This window comes from Chanodichthys erythropterus, chromosome 5, assembly GCF_024489055.1.
Source record: "Chanodichthys erythropterus isolate Z2021 chromosome 5, ASM2448905v1, whole genome shotgun sequence".
NCBI lineage: Eukaryota > Metazoa > Chordata > Actinopteri > Cypriniformes > Xenocyprididae > Chanodichthys > Chanodichthys erythropterus.
The window spans coordinates 21,226,349-21,239,995 of NC_090225.1; the positions used below are offsets into that span (position 1 = coordinate 21,226,349).

Here is a 13,647-nt window from a genome sequence, read left to right on the forward strand (position 1 = left end):
ATTTTTGCACCCTTGAAGGGCACTTCGAGAATGGGAAGCCATTTGAAGGGGTGTTCACGAAGGTGAACCACTGAATACCGCCACGAAGGGACCTTCCACAAGACCGTTATGCGATGGTAAATTTGAGGAAGTAATTTTATTTTTTATGATCATGTGACCCAGCGATTACTCGTGATTCATACATTTTAAAGGTAGATGGCGGGAGAGTTCGAGATGACAAACAAATCAAGTCAAGCTGTTTTTTGTGCTATAACTATTTCACACATTTTTGTCATCATGTTATGTTTAAATATGTTATGTTTCATAGGATAGAAATGTGTTTTCTTACATTTAAAGTTGAGAACAGATACACACACACACACACACACACACACACACACATACACACGCGTAACATATTTTAAAATGTAAATTTATTTGCAACAGCTTGTTCGTAAGAACAACTAATCAGCTGATGGACACCGTGCTACGTTGTCATGGGATCATCCCAGCTCATGCCCTTCGAAGGGAGTAGGGATGCTCCCTTCCGTTTGGAATTTGCCCAAAGTTGCACACTACGTTTACATGTTACGTCAGTATGACCAGAGCGTTTCAGACAGGGAAAACGATCCATGAGTCAGCAAGCTATTGAATCTTATATATCGCATACTTATTATTTAATGATTTTTGAGACATAGTTCAGTTTAAAACAGAACAATAGTGTTTCTAGTACGGTGCAGTTGTCTCTCACAGTATGTTGTAATGGACGCGAGCAGTTGTGGCACCCCTCCGCGCTCATAATGGTATGCGCCGTATCGCACGCTGACTGGAAACATGTGGCTCACTGTGTTTTTTGGATAGTGGAGGCTCAGTTTGCCATGTAGTGAAACATATAGCATCTTTTAGAAAATAAATTAGTGATACAGTCTGTAAAACGACTGAAAGTCAAGAATACACAGTTGTCACCTCGACAGACAGGAACTGAAGGGCCTTTAACGGGCTCTCTGGATCAGACAGGTGAAGCCTGCGACTGGTTATCTTTCAGCTGCTCCAGGTAACTGCTATTTCTTCTTTTTAATCTAAGTAATTCATCAGCTGCACAGACTGTTACGGTTATTCGACGGATTTTGGGGAATCCTAGATTTGCTTGTAAAGTAAGCAGATTGCCACGTTGCAAGCTGGATGCAATGCAGCGGGGCTTATTGCATGACATTGAGAGTTACTTCCTTTGGCCCTTAAAGGATCGTGTTCATTTAGAGGTTCTGATCTGTGTGAAATGGATCCTGGGCGTTTAAATGTGTACCGGTGATGTCTGCAACGTGGGCTTGTTGATAGCGCAGTTCGCTTGGCGCCCTCACAGCGGCGCTGCTGAGCCACTTATAAAATGAGAGTTCAGTATATTTACCTTGGACCAGTGAAGCTAAAAGTGTCACATAGGGACCCACAACACTGTTTTCAAGGACCCCTGCATATGGTGATCACTTCCTAAAATATAAGCGAGAACTGTATATTTAAATTGTGATGGAATATATACTGTGTGAGAAATATAGAGACAGGATGTTTTAAAATGTCTTTGTATTAAGGCCAAAACAAATGATTAAAAATGACTAAAATGCGAATAATTATTAATGTATGTATTATTATTCATAAAATATATATTGGGCATATTTACTTTGTATGAAATTGGCAACATGTCTTTTATTTTACACAAGTGTTAAAGTGGGATGTTTAAAACTTTAAACATAATTTTAAAAATTGGATTTGGTGTTTTTTATTGCAGTTAATAGCAAAAAAAATTTGTTGTTAATCCAATCATTTCCATTTGCTCTTTATACACTGTATTGTCATTAAGTATAATCAAGCCCAATACTGAATGCAATAATTATTAGTTACGAGTCTCAATGAACAGTCAGTCGGACTCTGGCTCTTTAGACCAAGAATGACCCACTGCTGTAGTCTTAGTTCAGCCTAAAGTCTGCCACTGTCAACTACGAACTTTGCCGTTCTCCTCATGTGGCTCTAAAATTGACTCACCTTTTTTTTATCTGAATTTAGAGGTCATTCCTCTATTGTGTGAGCTGATTGGTCGTGACCATGAGGAGGTGTAAGAATTGTGGGGGGACGGACATTGATGTGGACCAGGCACGGGGTGATGCCGTGTGCATGGGCTGCGGCTCCGTGCTGGAGGACAACATCATCGTTTCCGAGGTAACCTTCGTGGAGAACAGTGGAGGAGGATCGTCCGCCGTGGGGCAGTTTGTCGCTGGTGACTGTGAGTTATAGTTCATATATGCCACAGTCAATTTTTTACTGAATTTGTTCAATTTGTTTTAATATATTTATAAGGGAATAATTTTGTGAGCTTGTGAGCTTAACGAAATTTGTTATCTGTGTGTAGCTCAGAGGATCCGATTGAAAAGCTATAAGATTTTGTCTTCTATTTAACCGTCCATTAGATAGTGTTGTTAGGAACCTTGACTGGAAACAGTTCCAGTTGTCAGCCTGTGTGATCTTCTTTATGTTATTATAATCTGCTTCCACTTTTATACAGTGTTCCAGGAATTTCTAGTCTTGGACAAAATTTAAATTTTTTTTCCCCTCTGAATTTAACTCCCTGGTGGGAAAAAAGTACATTTCTATAATGTACTTAAAGTGCTCTGTTTTCATGCACTAATTTTGTACTTAATATACTAAAAATTCTTCTTTAGTACTTCTTAAGATAATCTTAAGAACATCTAAGCGTACTCAACTGTGCTATTTTGAGACACCATGAAATATGAACTAAAATGTGCTTTTAATATACTACCTCTGTATTTAAAAAATTTATTTAGATACTACTTATAGTACATTTGAATCCATAGTGTGGGTTGTGTAATCCTAACCTGATTCCAAAAGAGTTGGGACACTGTACAAATTGTGAATAAAAAATGAATGCAATAATTTACAAATCTCAATATAATATAACAATTAATATAACAATAAGTAATATAACAATATATCACAATTTATATCACAATAGAATATAGATAACATATCAAATGTTGAAAGTGAGACACTTTGAATGCCAAATCATGCCAAATATTGGCTCATTTTGGATTTCATGAGAGCTACACATTCCAAAAAAGTTGGGACAGGTAGCAATAAGAGGCTGGAAAAGGCCAAGGCTCATTTAAAATGGACTGTGGCAAAGTGGAAAACTGTTTTGTTGTCAGACGAATCAAAATCAAAAAGTTCTTTTTGGAAAACTGGGATGCCATGTCATCTGGACTAAAGAGGACAAGGACAACACAAGTTGTTATCAGCGCTCAGTTCAGAAGCCTGCATCTCTGATGGTATGGGGTTGCATGAGTGTGTGTGGCATGGGCAGCTTACACATCTGGAAAGGCACCATCAATGCTGAAAGGTATATCCAAGTTCTAGAACAACATATGCTCCCATCCAGACGTCGTCTCTTTCAGGGAAGACCTTGCATTTTCCAACATGACAATGCCAGACCACATACTGCATCAATTACAACATCATGGCTGTGTAGAAGAAGGATCCGGGTACTGAAATGGCCAGCCTGCAGTCCAGATCTTTCACCCATAGAAAACATTTGGCGCATCATAAAGAGGAAGATGCAACAAAGAAGACCTAAGACAGTTGAGGAACTAGAAGCCTGTATTAGACAAGAATGGGACAACATTCCTATTCCTAAACTTGAGCAACTTGTCTCCTCAGTCCCCAGACGTTTGCAGACTGTTATAAAAAGAAGAGGGGATGCCACACAGTGGTAAACATGGCCTTGTCCCAACTTTTTTGAGATGTGTTGATGCCATGAAATTTAAAATCAATTTATTTGTCCCTTAAAATTATACATTTTCTCAGTTTAAACATTTGATATGTCATCTATGTTGTATTCTGAATAAAATGTTGAAATTTGAAACTTCCACGTCATTGCATTCTGTTTTTATTCACAATTTGAACAGTGTCCCAACTTTTTTGGAATGTATATTTAAAGCACATTTTAGTTCATATTTCATGGTGTCTCAAAATAGCACAGTTGAGTACACTTAGATGTTTTTAAGATGATCTTAAGAAGTACTAAAGAAGAATTTTTAGTATATTAAGTACAAAATTAGTGCGTGAAAATAGAGCACTTTAAGTACATTATAGAAGTGTACTTTTCTTTCACCTGGGCTGTCCTGAAATCTTCCCATATGTTTGAAATTGTAGTATATTATATATTGTATATTATATTATGTGTTTTATATGCTGTATGTTATGTTTGTTATAGTTTTATTGTTTGAATCTCTTTTTTTCTTGATGTACCGTGAGCTTTATTTGTAGGAACAGTAATACAGCATTTTCTCTGCCAAAAATGAACTGCATGGCAATTATGATTATGATATTCTAATATCGATCTAGCTTACTGCAGTGTGCAATTAGTGTCTCATACCAACCACCGAGCGAACGCACAGAGTAACATTAACTTTCAACACACTAAAATAAATTAGTATGATTGTTTTGACCAAGTAAAACAGTGCTGCGTTATCCCACAGTTTTAATTCATCAGATAAAGTGACCTGTATGAGTAGTAATTCAGCACTTGTGGCCATTTCATTAGAAATAAAGAAAATGTGAATTTAAAGGGATCAAACATAACTGTACAAAGGGTTTCAGGTTCAAGGAAGTAGGTAGATGTTAAACGTAACCTTAATCGTAAAATAAACCAAAAAAAAAAAAAAAAGAAGAGCGTCAGCGGCTGACTGCGGCATATAAAATGTGCCAGGCTCTCGGCCTGCCCTGTTTCACACCACAGTAAAATTAATAAATCTTTAATACATTAGCTCATCCATGAACGTGATTTCTGCCTGAGTCCCGACGGATTGCTTTCTGTCAGCTGTGGAGGTGAAGATGACAACTCCCATGGTTCCTTGCTCATCATTGTAATTGTTTTGAATAAGGGACCTCTAGTGTGAAACTTGCATACTGTGCCTTTAAAGGGTTCACCCAAAAATGAAAATTATCCTGTGATTTACTCACCCTTAAAGCCATCCTAGGTGTATATGACTTTCTTCTTTCAGCAAAACACAATCAGAGTTATATTAAAAAAATATCTGGATCTTCCAAGCTTTATAATGGGAGTGAATGACAGTGAACCCTAGATTTTGAAGCCCAAAAAAGTGCATCCATCCATTATAAAAAATAATGCTTACAACTCCAGGGGGTTAATAAGATCCCTCTGAAGCAAACAATGTGTTTTTTTTTTTTTTTTGTAACAAAAATATCCATATTTATAACTTTATAAACTATAATCACTGGCTTTCAGTAATGGCCGTACGCGAGTCTAGTTCTGGCAGAAGAGTGTCCTCTGTTCTCAAATAAATAGGGTTGGGTAACAAACTCAAGCTCCTCTTCTCTTGTATCAAAATCCTCCGACATTTCTCTTTAAAAATTCTTGTTTTAGACTTCTAATTAATGACCGGTGTTTTGTTTTGCTCTCTCCTCTGTGCTTCTGTGTTCGTCAATACGTCATGCGTCAAGCCAGAGGTCACTTTTCCACTGGAACTAGACTTGTGTATGGCCATAACCCAGTGATAATAGTTTATAAAGTTATAAATATGGATATTTTTCTTACAAAATCCCATAATTTCTCTTCAGAAGGCCTTTATTAACCCACTGGAGCCGTATGGATTGATTTTTGGTGTATGGATGCACATTTTGGGCTTCACAATCTAGGGTTTACTCTTGTTCACTTCCGTTATAAAGCTTAGAAGAGCCAGAATATTTTTTTTAACATAACTCACATTGTATTTGACTGAAAGAACAAAGTCATATACACCTAGGATGGCTTGAGGGTGAGTAAATTGAGATAATTTTCGTTTTTGGGTAAACTAACCCTTTAAGGCCCGGTTTTACAGACAAGGCAGATTAAACCAGGGTTAGGCCTTAGTTAAAGGATTAGTTCACTTTCAAATAAAATTTTCCTGATAATTTACTCACCCCCATGTCATCCAAGATGTTCATGTCTTTCTTTCTTCAGTTGAAAAGCAATTAAGGTTTTTGATGAAAACATTCCTGGATTTTTCTCCTTATCGTGGACTTCAATGGCCTCCAAACAGTTGAAGGTCAAAATTACAGTTTCAGTGCAGCTTCAAAAGGCTTTAAACGATACTAGATGAGGAATAAGGGTCTTATCTAGCAAAACGATTGGTCATTTAAAGTTTTTTTTTTTTTTTTTTTTCATTTTCGTCTTCCAAGTGGTTCTGCCAAAACCACACTTTCGTATTCTTTAAAAAGCTTACGCTGTATGTCCTATGCTTTCCCTATTCTACTTATGGAACGAACGTGGTGCCAGTTCCATTTTTTTCATAAGTATCGTTTAAAGCCTTTTAAAGCTGCACTGAAACAGTAATTTTGACCTTCAACCGTTTGGAGGCCATTGAAGTCCACTATAAGGAGAATAATCCTGGAATGTTTTCATCAAAAACCTTAATTTCTTTTCGACTGAAGAAAGAAGGACATGGACATCTTGGATGACATGGGGTGAGTAAATTATCATGAAATTTTTATTTGAAAGTGAACTAATCCTTTAAATTAGGACATTTAAGTAGCTTTTATAAACGTGCCTTAGAAAAAAACATTACTGGTGTGAATCTTGAGACAAAACAATGGCACTGACATATTTTAAGACAACTTAAACATGCATTTTAGTCTGAGACTAGTCTTAAGCCTAGTCTGTGAAGCAGGCCATAAGTGGGATGAGAGTTTTTTTTTTTTTTTTTAACTGCTGTACTGTCTTTGAACACCAGATGGCTGCCAAGTTACTTTTTTTAAACTAATGTGCTGCAAGGGGGGTTATACTCAACAAACTTCAGTATTCTGTAAAACAGGTCGCATGACTTTCGGTTCAAGTCTTTTGCATGTGCTTCGTTAAATATAGTGCTGTTTTACTCTGGATACCTTCAAAGGAGCTACCAAAGATGAGCTTAACCGATGCCATTTCTAAAAAGTTTTTTTTCTTTTTTTTTCTTTTACTAACATGCAGATATTAAAATTGAATAAAACACTGGCAAGGATAAAAATAGCCATCTATATTAGCTGATTACCTTAAAAGTCCTTAGATATCACTGTCATTTCATACTGCATTTTAACATTTTCTCTGACAAGCGGATGAGACATGTTATCCTGTATGTTCATGTGACGTTCGACATAAAACCTATGAGAACTTTTATAGTGGAAGCTGCCTTTCACCACCTCATCTAGTTTTAAGCATGGCAAGCATTGATTTTGAATATAAGTGTTGTTTTCTAAGATAATTCATTTTAAGTATTGGGTAAGATAAAGAGTACTAGGCAAGGCAAGTTTATTTGTATAGCACACTATACACAATGGTACTACAAAGTACTTCATAGGCATAATAAAAACAAACTAATGATGTTTCAAATCCTTTAAGAACATACAAATATCAATAATAATATTAATATATTTTATTTTTGCTTTGTTGCAGCATCTGGAACTGTGCCATCATTGGGAGGAAATTTCCACACTGGGGTTGGGAGGGAGTCCAGAGCTGCCACTCTACAGAATGGTGAGCATTCATATACAGTATTTGCCATTCATGCAGAATTCATATGTCCTTCGTATAGCCTTCATTTACGCTTCATGACAGTCATAAAACAGACATAAAGCATAGACACTACCATTCAAAAGTTTGGAATCAGTAAGATTTATCTTTTATATTTTTAAAATATTCCTATGCCACTAAAGCCACATTTATTTGATCAAAAATACAGTAAAAACAGTGATGTTGTGAAATATCCTTACAATTTTAAATAACTGTTTTCTATTTTAATATACTTTAAAATGCAATTTATTCCTGTTATGACAAAGCTGAATTTTCAGCATTATTACTCCAGTCTTCAGTGTCACATGATCCTTCAGAAATCATTCTAATGTGCTGATTTGGTGCTCAAGAAACATTTCTCACTGTTCTCAATGTTGATGTTTTTGTGGAAATCGTGATAATTCTTTGATTAATAGAAAGTTCAAATGAACAGCATCCAAACAGAGCTCTTTTATAACATTATAAATATCTTTACTGTCACTTTTGGCCATTTTAATGTGTCTATGCATGCATCAATTTCTTTCAGGAAAAAAATCATAGTGATCCCAAATGTTTTAATGGTAGTGCATATAACTTTTCTTTCTATGCGCCATACTTAAGGCATCTATAAACTCTTCATATGACTTTCATTATTCATTTAATTTCATTTCAAAAATTCAATTCATTTCATTTCATGTATAAAGCACAAATAAACACAACAAAAGTTGACCACTGTGCTGTACAGAGAAGATGAGACTGTAACTTTGATTTAAAATTTCTCATAAGAGCGTTTGTGAAGTAGGCTAAATATTTTAATTTCTTTCTTAATTGTTATGATTCCTTCATACAGCGCTATAGATGTTAATTTTTTTCCTTAATCATACAAATTTCATGTTCTTTGGCATTAGATGTATTGTAAAGTCTATATTGTGCTTTTTTATTAAAGGGTTAAATTTTTCTAAAAATTTCCTGTAAATGAGATGGTACTATACGTCACTGAAAGCTTGTGCAATATTGTGTGTTAGATATGTCCATAATATTCCATTTAATTAAACTACATGCTTAAACAAGATATTAACTATATGCGTTCTGTTTATAAGAAAGGGGGATTCTTTGGAATCTGTGGGCTTGTGTAATGTGGTTTCAAGTTAAGCGTGTGAGGTTCATTTCAGCCAGATGGTAATGGTTGTTTTTAAAAGAGGCTTATTAAGGCTGAGAAGTCAGAAGGTGTGGTGGGTTTATGTGCTTTTGTGTAGTAACCGATGAATCAGTTTGGTCAGACAACCGTATGGTCTGTGTGTGTGCTGGGAGGGAAATGCGGAGGCCACTTTATTTGTGTGTGTGTGTGTGTGTGTGTGTGTGTGTGTGGGAATGTACACGTGTGATTAATGGCCTCATGTCTGCATCGAGATTTATACTATCTGTGTGTGGTGAGAGAACAAAAGTTGCTCTGTGAGATCTTGAATCTGTATAAACAGACCTGCTTTCAGCTTGAAGATGCTCTCCTCCCATTCTGAAGGGCCAAACAGCCCGTCCACAGCAGGTGCTCATATATAATGTAACTAGACCTTTACTTTGTAGTCAATATGTAATTTGATTATGGTTAAACTATCAGTTTTTGGTGTTAACTTCAAGAATAGTAGAGGTGTTGTATAAGCATTACATATAGTTGACTGCACATTAAACTGGGTGGAAAATGCAACAACAAAAAAATGCACTTTACCTTTAGATTTAGCTCTTGAAGTTGGGATGAAATGAAAATTCTTATCTATTTTCTAAATGCATGTTATAGATCTTATTGTAACTGATTCATCTGTACATGTTTTATTTTTACCATTTTTTTGACCTTGTAACTTTTTAATTAAAATGTCATAACTGGATCTTCCAGTAAAAGCAACAGTGATATTTCATGCACTGGTCAATGTTTTTGAGCCTCTTTTCAGACGCCAATCTTTTATTCCTTTTATTCAGTTTTATTCCTATCTATCTTCTGACGTTTTTTATGGGGTTTGTTCATATACTATTCGCCTGATTTATGTATTATTTTATTCCTAAAAACATGGTTAAAATTGATCCCCCCCCCTGGCTGTTGCCAGTATTTTTTTGATTAATGGAGTGATTTAAAATAGATTTAACTTTTAACTGTTAACAAAATGAAGCAAGAATTTTGCACTTGGCTTTATCCAATGTTCAGATCCCCCCCAAATAATTTGTTACATTCAAATGTACATCACAATACGGAAGAAAAGATCTGTGACTACTTCTCTTTCATTGTGACTTGGAAAAACATGGAAATCAGGAATAATCTATGAGGCAATGGTCTTCATCTTTGTCTGGTTTAATAAATAGAAGTTATAAAAAAGGCAAATTTCTTCAAATTTTCTTTGTTTGTTTGATTTAAACTAGGGGTGTAACGGTTCTGTTTAAAATAAAAAATAAATAAATCGAACTGTGCCGTTCTCCACCCACGCTTCGGCAGTCACTTGCACGTTCATCTCAAATCATGTGCTCAGTATCAGTGTACTGGATCCATGCATTATTTCTTAAAGTGACAGCAGCCTAATATTCCTGCTGTCTGTGTGACAAAAGTCAAGGAAATCACTCACTGCTCTAGACTGAATAGCTCTTGAAACTTTAATAATGACTAATCTTTATTTAATTTATTCAAGAATAAATGCAATGTTGTTTTACATTTGATTACTTTAATTTCTGTACCTGAAAACTATTGTTAGATGTCTGAAAAACCAAAAAAGCACTGTTAATTTTATTTGTATCTTTGCTCTACTGTATTTATTTGTGCTGGCGCTTGTAGTTTGATTATTTGTTCTTATTTTCATTTGACAGTAGTCCTTTTTTCCCTGAACATGGCACATACCAAACCGTACCGAAACCGTGACCCTAAAACCATGATAAAATCCGAACCATTACACCCCTAATGTAAACACAACATAGAGTTGGACTGGTAATCTAAAGTTTGTTGGTTTCACCCCATGAAGGGGCAAACCAGGAGATTTTACAAATTGTGTGTTTCCACAATTAACTTTTAAGGGGATAAACCTGCTGTAAATGTGCTTGGAAAAAGCCTGACTGTAGTGTTTTTGGTTGTATTTTACTTAGCTAAGCGACAGATTAACCATCTTGGTCATCAGCTACAAATGAATCAGCACTGTCTGGACACTGCCTTCAACTTTTACAAGATGGCACTCTGCAAGCATCTGACCAGAGGACGCAAATCATCCCATGTCATCGCCGCCTGCCTCTACCTCGTCTGCCGGACAGAGGGAACGCCTCGTATCCTTTAGCCATGAGGTGATGGAAGCACTTAGAGAGAAAATAAAAAGTCTGTTATTGAGGGTTTAACACCATGAATGGTGAACTAGATGATAAATTATTCATAAAATGTGGTGCATCCATGTTTGTGTCATTTGGTTTTTGCTGTGGGTTAAGGCCTGTTCACACCAAGAACGATAACTATAATGATATCTATTTTATTGTCCACACTGGCTAACGATATTGTTCTGTTTATTCTAAGCATGCTGCAGTTATGTCCTCTGCTGCTTTAAATGCTCGAGCAGGATGGATTCTGATTGGCTGCCAATGTTTTTATCGTTTATCAGCTGGAAAAAAAAATATTCAGAAAGTGATTCCGATGATATTTGTTTCTCTGTGCTGTTATAGATGTGGTGTGGACTCTGCTATTCTTTTATATTTAGAATGATTTTTAAAACTATATTGTTATCATCTTTGTGAATGGGCCTTTAGAGCATAAAATACAGTTCAATTATGGGCAGCTGTTTGCAACAGTCAAGAGCTGCTCCAAATCACAGCATAATGTTAGATGTCACGGATTACATGAACTCAACACTATTTTGACATTTCCACAATCTTATCTTTTTGTCAGTCTGACAATGGGATTTAAAATGATGCTGCTTCAATATTTTTATCATGTATTTGTCTTGTAGTCTTTCAGATATTATGACTATATTTGCAATAATATACTAAAGGTACGGCAAAGTCCCTTTAAGACAAGTCATTTCACTCAGCGGCCATCTTTGAAACGCCTCTCGGGCATCCTGGGCATCATGCAATCTCTTTGAATGGGGAAACATCAAATTCTCCAAAACTGTTCGGCAACCTTATGATTAAATTTCATATTTGAAATCACCAATGAAATCTAACAACAACCGGCTCATAAATTTAGTTTCTAAACGCTCGAATCATGACAAAACTATTTTTCAGGCTGGATCAAGATTATGCGCATGCGCAGACCCAAATGCGCGTCTCTTTGGAGGCGCGCATCTGACTGTTTCTATAGAAACTATGATTCTAACTGTGATTCTAACGGCTGCTGAAGTGACGCGATGACTTTTCCAGTCGGCGATTGGCTCTTATTTAAAAGGCGGGACTTATTCCGCCATATTGCGCGTTACACTTTCTCCCATTCAAAACAATACGAGTGTTATTCTATAGTCTTTGGGTACGGTCATGTTTACCATTGGTTGGCCAATTTTCACAGGCAAAAATCCAGTCATTCCAGTAAGAATTATTTAACGCAATCAGGAAAAGTTTTTCCCACACAGATTTTGCAATGGGTTAAAGTTGGTCACATGAATTCACAGCAGAAAGCTGCTTGTTTGAGCTGGGCTTCATAAATCGCTACACTATTGCCAATCCCTGCTGAAAAATCCAGCTAAAGCCAGCCTAAGATGGGGCCTGTACCATGAAGCTGGATTAGCTGGCTAGCCAGGTAAATTTCAGATTAGTTTGCACCAATCCTGGGTTTTAGGTACCATGAAAGTGACTTGGCTTTTAGCGGTGTTCATCGCCATGGTAACTTACGCTCCACGGCTAACCTGCTCCGGGGCAGGTTATGTTCAGGGTTAGAGATCTCAAACTGAAATTGGACCAATCAGGTGTAAGCTAAGTGACACTGACACACTCAACGCAATAAAGTCACTCCCCCAGTTTCTCTTCCTCCAAATTAAAGGTCATTATATAGTAAAAACAAATATTTAATGATGAAATTGTCTGGTTTTAATGATAATATAATTTATATATGATTTGTATATGATCTATATTTGTATTAATCCATTACACACATGCAAGTTTAGTTTAACAGTTGTTATTAAGCACTTAGTTTCAATGAATATTGATCATATGTAGGCTAATATAAATAAGGTGTAAATATACTATTTAAATATGACTACATGTGAGTTTGTATGTTTGAGTCTCTATCGCTATATATTATTAACCATATAAACTAACTTCACTTGGACTGATAGAGAAAGATCATTTCTTTTATTTGTCCTCTTTCAAAGATAAGTATTTTCCATTAGTGTAAATGCGTTTAAATTCTTAATTTTCAGCGAATTGAATCTCGCTGGCTCTCTCGTGAGAAGTGAATCACAGTTTATTTCTGTTGCAAGGCATGTGATTGGCTGTTCACCACTGATGTCACAGATTCATGTGCACACACTTCACAAACTCAGGATCAAAGCCTGAGTTGACAGAAAGTTGATGATCAGCATCATGGTACCAACAAAGCCGGATTGGAGTGGTTTGGTTTTGTCAACTCGAAACTAATCCTATAACCCTGAGTTTGTTCATCTACCATCATGGTACAGGCCCCTGGTCAGGCTGGTTTTAGCTGGTCTCCCAGCCTCGTCATAGCTGGCTTTAGAGGGGTTTGCTTAGCTAAGAGGCTGGGAGACCAGCTTAAATCAGCTGAACACCAGCTTAACCCTTGCTGGGAGACCAGCTAAAACCAGCTACGTCCAGCTTAAACCAGCTAAGACCAGCCAACCATCTTAAGCTGGTTTTAGCTGGATTTTTTAGCAGGGATAGACAGTAGACCTTTTTTGCCTGCAGAATTTCGCCGAACATGCTATTTTTTTTATTCCTGCAGAATATAGTATGTGTACTCTGCACTGTATACAAATACCCAGATGACGTAGTACATCTGGTAATTGCATAGTTTACAACATAGCATACTGTCTTGATCTCCCTTTTCCAGTGTGGTGAATGAATTGATGGTAATTATAGCTGCGTTCTCTATTTTGACTAATTACTTGATTGAACTA

The 13,647-nt window shown here is 36.4% G+C and overlaps 1 protein-coding gene across 2 annotated transcripts in view; it reads left to right on the forward strand.

The window, feature by feature from the left end:
• The window catches only part of brf1a (BRF1 RNA polymerase III transcription initiation factor subunit a), a 65,636-nt gene continuing 51,989 nt past the window's right edge, over nt 1-13,647 (forward strand). The window contains exons 1-4 of one of the 2 annotated variants that reach the window (XM_067386546.1): nt 1-116; nt 2,035-2,251; nt 7,472-7,552; nt 10,685-10,858. In XM_067386546.1, coding sequence (XP_067242647.1) covers nt 2,074-2,251; nt 7,472-7,552; nt 10,685-10,858 — 433 coding nt within the window. In that variant the 5' untranslated portion in view covers nt 1-116; nt 2,035-2,073. Of the gene's footprint in view, nt 117-615; nt 1,034-2,034; nt 2,252-7,471; nt 7,553-10,684; nt 10,859-13,647 lie in introns of those variants that run through there. The other variant, XM_067386545.1, reaches the window with a different exon arrangement.